Here is a 5,000-nt window from a genome sequence, read left to right as displayed (position 1 = left end):
GATTCTTACTTTTATCACATATCTGGCATCAGAATGTCAAACCCATCAACAGCTGATATTTAAATTCTCAAATAAAGACAAGAATTAGTTTCACACTCTGAAAAACAAAATCGGCTCTTTTTAAAAGCTGGTCTGAGACCCTTAAAACCACTTAGTATTTGGTCCCCAAACCCAAGAATCAACTGATCTCAAAACACCAGTTCTGTTTAAGAGATTTTCATATATCACAAATCAACTCGGCTAAAATCTTGAGTTATCTGATTCAGACTACTGGTTTCATTCCAAGGTCTTCCAAGAAGGAATACAATTCTAGAATTTATTATTGCTGCAATTCTGTTGCTTTTGGAATAAATAGTGTTCCGTGATCTCATATATTTTGTCTAAATTATCTAAATGATAAAATATAACAGTGTCATCGTCCATGGGGTCGGGTTTGTCTCGCTGCTCTCTGCCCTTCCTCGATCCCTCTGATAGCTTCCTTTGTCTTCTCCATGTTCAGGCACTGCAGTGGTGTGTAGGTATCTCAGCCAAGAGACACAATGCAGCAAGTGTTTGTGTAGGCTGTAAAAACAACCACTGCATGCTAGTCTCATCTCTGACCTCACATTCGTCCTCCATGAAGCTGACAAAGGCTCAGTATGGGATCAGGGTTCAGGAATAAATATATCTCATGGAGCCAAGAGAAGGAGAAATGTACTGGAACAGTACTCTATTAGAATATTTGCTAATTAATTGTAATTGATTATTGCGTCACCTTGTGACAAATAAGATTCGAACACTTTTCACATATCCTGAGTACGGGTTCGGAAAACACCAAAACTTTAAACCAACATCAGTGACCTTTTCTTTAACATTGAGGACAAATCTGGCAGCAGCTTGACACACTGAATTCCTGTTTAAAAATGAGGACAAACGTTTTCTTCAGGACACAGATGGTTGGTTTTCTGGACAAATCCGTGTTTCTGATGCACTTCAGTTCAGCAAAATGCGTTTATTCTTTATTTTAAAAAATTCTGCCTCTTGTAATAAAACTATGGTCCAGACTCTGAAGTTTTTTGGCTCGTCGGCTCTCCGGGTGTCGCCTCGGTGAAGTGTCTGATAAACAGAGTGATTTACAGGCCCATCTATGGCCGAATCTGGAAGCGCCCCAATAAGAGTTCTAGAAAGCTCACCCGTGTCAGCTGCGAGAGTGTGTTGGCTCTTTGAAGAATCTGAAGAATGCATAAAGGCTCACGCTCCAATCGTAAAGCAGAATCCAACTCTCCTGCAGTGTAGAAATGCAGACCGAGTGTCACATTGTTTACGTGCAGTTTCTTGATCTTTACAAAGACAAGATCAGAAAGTGAAAGACAGAGAAAGAGCTCAGCTCAACGTTTAATCAGTGACACGTTAGAATCCATATCATCAAAAGTACTGAAAGAAAACATTGGAAGACAAATACACAATGCAATTTCATTTCACATCTACTGATAACCAAACTGCAATCCGTATTCCATCACAATTCCTGACTTCCAGCTCCTCATAATTGCCGCATTTGTATTAAACTTCAAATTAAAGATGGAGGATATGATAGTAAATCATCATGAAATTCATTGTAGAGCATGAAAAAGGTGATATTTTTTTTCATATTTTTGATATAATTTTAGCATTATCGTGGTGTTTATTTCCTTTTAAGGCCCTGATTACATCAAGCAAAAGTTCTCCAGTGAACCGATCGAGATCAAAGAAGTCATTGAAGAGAAAAAGGAGAAAACCCCCTCAGGAAGTCCTCATTTCTATCGCAAGGGCACTACGCCCACCCAAACCCCCACCCACAGCCCGGGTCCGACTCCGCCCCCTCACCCCCGACCAACAAGAAGAAGTCCTTCTTTAACCGGAGCGCACCGAAATCTACCAAAGAGAGCGTTGTGGAGAGTCTAGCGGCCAGCGTTGTCCCCAAAACCACCCCCAGGGTTCCGGCCAAACAGGAAGTCAAGCAAGAAACGGTTTCTTCTTCTTCCTTTGCCCTGTATAAATCCTTGGTGCCGGTCGCCAACTCCTCGAGTCCCGGGAATGGCGAGGTCCATTCGCAGTACCACAGCTACTTTGTCAAGGCTGAAGTGTCCCTTCCACCTGAGGAGACGGAGGAGGAGGAAAAGCAAGAAAGTCCAACTGCCCTTGTAAGGGCACCACTTCCTGTCAAGCAATATCGTGCCCCTACACCCTCTCTGCCCCTCGCCAAGCTCGCCCCAAGTAAAGACGTCAAACCAGAGCCCAAGCTGAAAAAACAGGATTCTCTGAAGCCAAAGAGTTTCTCAGAAACCAAGAAAGCAAGCATTGAGATAACCACGGACGTGGTAGAGGAAGAATCAGTGAGTGACCACTACGAACATAATCACACACACACACTCAAAACAGTCTGTACTGGTAGAAAAACATTAAAACATTGGATTAATACATCAAGTTATGTGGAATGTCTTATACAGTGATGTCCTGACTCTCCTGCAGGGTCCTAACTCTATACTGGTGGCTTTAGTGATGCTGATAAACATCGGGTTAGCGATTATTTTTGTCCACTTCTTGACTTGATGCATCATCAAACTCAGGTAAGATATTTTCACCATGATACTGTAATGTTTTTCATCACAAATCTGCTACATTTGCTGTTTGGTTGTTCAATTTTTTTTACCTGGAAATGGAAATGTAGTTCAGTCGCTGTAGTTACCAAACTGAACCCTGACCTGACTATAGTTGGATCTGAGTTCCGGAACCCATGATTTTGGATTCAGCTGATTATCAGAGTTAGATCCACAAAGTTCCTTTAAGTGTTAATGCAGTTCATTTCAGTTTCCTGTCCTGGGCAGCTCGTTATCAGGCTCGCCATTGGCTGATCAGCGAATTAGCGAATTGGATCCAGCCAATCAGTTAATTATCTTTAGGATTGAACATTTACATCCAGTAAACACTCCAGGTGACAATACTACATTGTCCTGTATGAGGTGGCATCAAAAAGTTTGAAGACTAGTTTTCTAACACAACAACAGATGGCAGCACAAGGCTGCAGGCATGGTCACAGGGGGCACCGACATTCGTAAGTCTTCTGTGCACCCTGTCACCGAGCTCCTCCTCGCACGCGAGTTTCTCACCAGAAACAACACAATCTCACTTCCACACCCACACTACTCGCCAGATTTGGCCCCTGCGGACGTCGCCCGCTTCCAGAAGATGAAGTTGAGCTCAAAGGTGGCCGTTTTGACACAGTTATGGAGATCTGGTGCGAATAGCAAAAGATTTTTGACCCGCTCCGAGAAGACTGTAGAAGACTGTATTACTGTGCAAGGGGACCGTTTTAAAGGTGATGGAAATGTTGAGAAATAAAGTAATTTCTTGTGAACAGAGCGAGTCTCCAAACGTTTTGATACCACCTTGTGTGCTAAGTTTATTTACGCAACATCTGGAGCAAGATTTTGTGTTTTTTGAAGCACAATTAAGCTTATCCAACATGTAATTGAGGTTTTCACCTTTTCAGTGAGTTCTTCAGGACGTGCGGCGTAGGCCCCGTGATTCTTAGCGGTTGTATGGACGGCCTTTAGAACACGCCGCTCAGACACAGACACAGGCAGAAGATGACTGGACGACTGGAATTAAGAGCAAGAAAAAAGGTGGAAATAAAAAATAACGCAGAGTCCCGTAGCCAAGCCCAACCAGGTCCTCCGCCACCCCGTCACCCCGCCCCCAAACTCCCTGCCCCCCAAACTCCCTGCCCCCCAAACTCCCTGCCCCCCATCCTGACCGTGATTTACAACTCGCTTGGGCTCTGTGAAAGCTGAAGCAAGCACAGTCGGTGGTAAAAGGGGGTGGGGAGGATAAAAATAAAAAAATGTGCTGAGCCAAGCCATACCCAGTGTGAAGTGCATGGACGGCCTGTTGGAGTGTGTGTGTGTGTCGGTGTGTATGTCGGTGTGTGTGTCGGTGAGGAGGGGGATAACTGGATACGTTTGGCGATGCACTTTTATTTGACGGAAGCAAACAGCTGCCTTACAATTTTACCCTCTGACGATGTCGAGGGGGGGGATGTGTGTGTGTGTGTGTGTGTGTGTGTGTGTGTGTGTGTGTGTGTGTGTCTTCATTTTGATCTAAACACCGTGCCCATTTAAAAAAAGCCGGCACTTGCCAGTCTTATTGCGTTACCCGTCTGAAGCCGTGTCTCACCGCACCTGCTGGTGTTTGTAGGAGATTAGCGAAAGCCACGCCCGGGTGTGGTACAAATTTAACAACTTGACCTTCTTTCTTTTTGTGTGTTTTTCTTTTTTTCAAGTTAAATACAAAAAAATACCAAAAAAAAAAAAAAAAAAGCTTTTTCGCCCCCTCGATTGAATCGTTTAACGGCTAATGTGAAATTTCAGTTCTGATCAGCGTGACTAGATTAGCCAAAGATCCGAGGTGAAGATTTTTGGGCAGTGACGCGAGCAGCTGCGGCGTCGACGCTCCGGTTTGTAAAATAAGAACGCTGCGGTTGTGATGCGTGGGTGTTTGATGTAAAGTAGCTACAGGATTGTTATGCATGGTGTTTAACGGTTTTAATTAGTTATTTATTTATTCTTTTTCATTTTAATAACTGGTTATTGCACTGGATTTTTGCACACGTAGTGGTGTGGAGCTTGAGACCGTTCTTCTTCTCCTCATCATCATCATCATCATTATCAGCATCCTTCACCCCTCCCACCCCACCCCCCCACCCCTCATGTAAGACCCGTTGTGGTGTTGAATGAATTCAGGACGAGCGAGTGAATGTAGTCAGATGCCTTAAAGGATTTTTTAAACACACAGTGTTAGAGTTTACCTCGGGGGTTGGGGTGGGAGGAGGGTAGAGGATTAGTGATTTTGGAATTTTTTTTGTCTTAAATTAATTGGAGGTTTTATTAAAATCTATTCAGCTGTAGTGTATTTATCTATGTGGTGGTGCATGAAGCTGTGGTACTTATATTACAAATATATTTATTTTATATACACAATATAAA

At 43.4% G+C, this 5,000-nt stretch overlaps 1 protein-coding gene across 1 annotated transcript in view; it reads left to right on the top strand.

Annotated features, from left to right (window-relative positions):
• The window catches only part of jph1b (junctophilin 1b), a 19,979-nt gene extending 15,138 nt beyond the window's left edge, over nt 1-4,841 (top strand). The window contains 4 exon segments of the mRNA XM_046877121.1: nt 1,676-1,837; nt 1,840-2,351; nt 2,488-2,585; nt 3,509-4,841. Coding sequence (XP_046733077.1) covers nt 1,676-1,837; nt 1,840-2,351; nt 2,488-2,568 — 755 coding nt within the window. The 3' untranslated portion in view covers nt 2,569-2,585; nt 3,509-4,841.
• Nucleotides 4,842-5,000: the final 159 nt, after the last annotated feature.

This window comes from Silurus meridionalis, chromosome 20, assembly GCF_014805685.1.
Source record: "Silurus meridionalis isolate SWU-2019-XX chromosome 20, ASM1480568v1, whole genome shotgun sequence".
In the NCBI taxonomy this organism is placed as follows: Eukaryota; Metazoa; Chordata; class Actinopteri; order Siluriformes; family Siluridae; genus Silurus; species Silurus meridionalis.
This window is presented reverse-complemented; position numbering and strand designations above follow the sequence as displayed.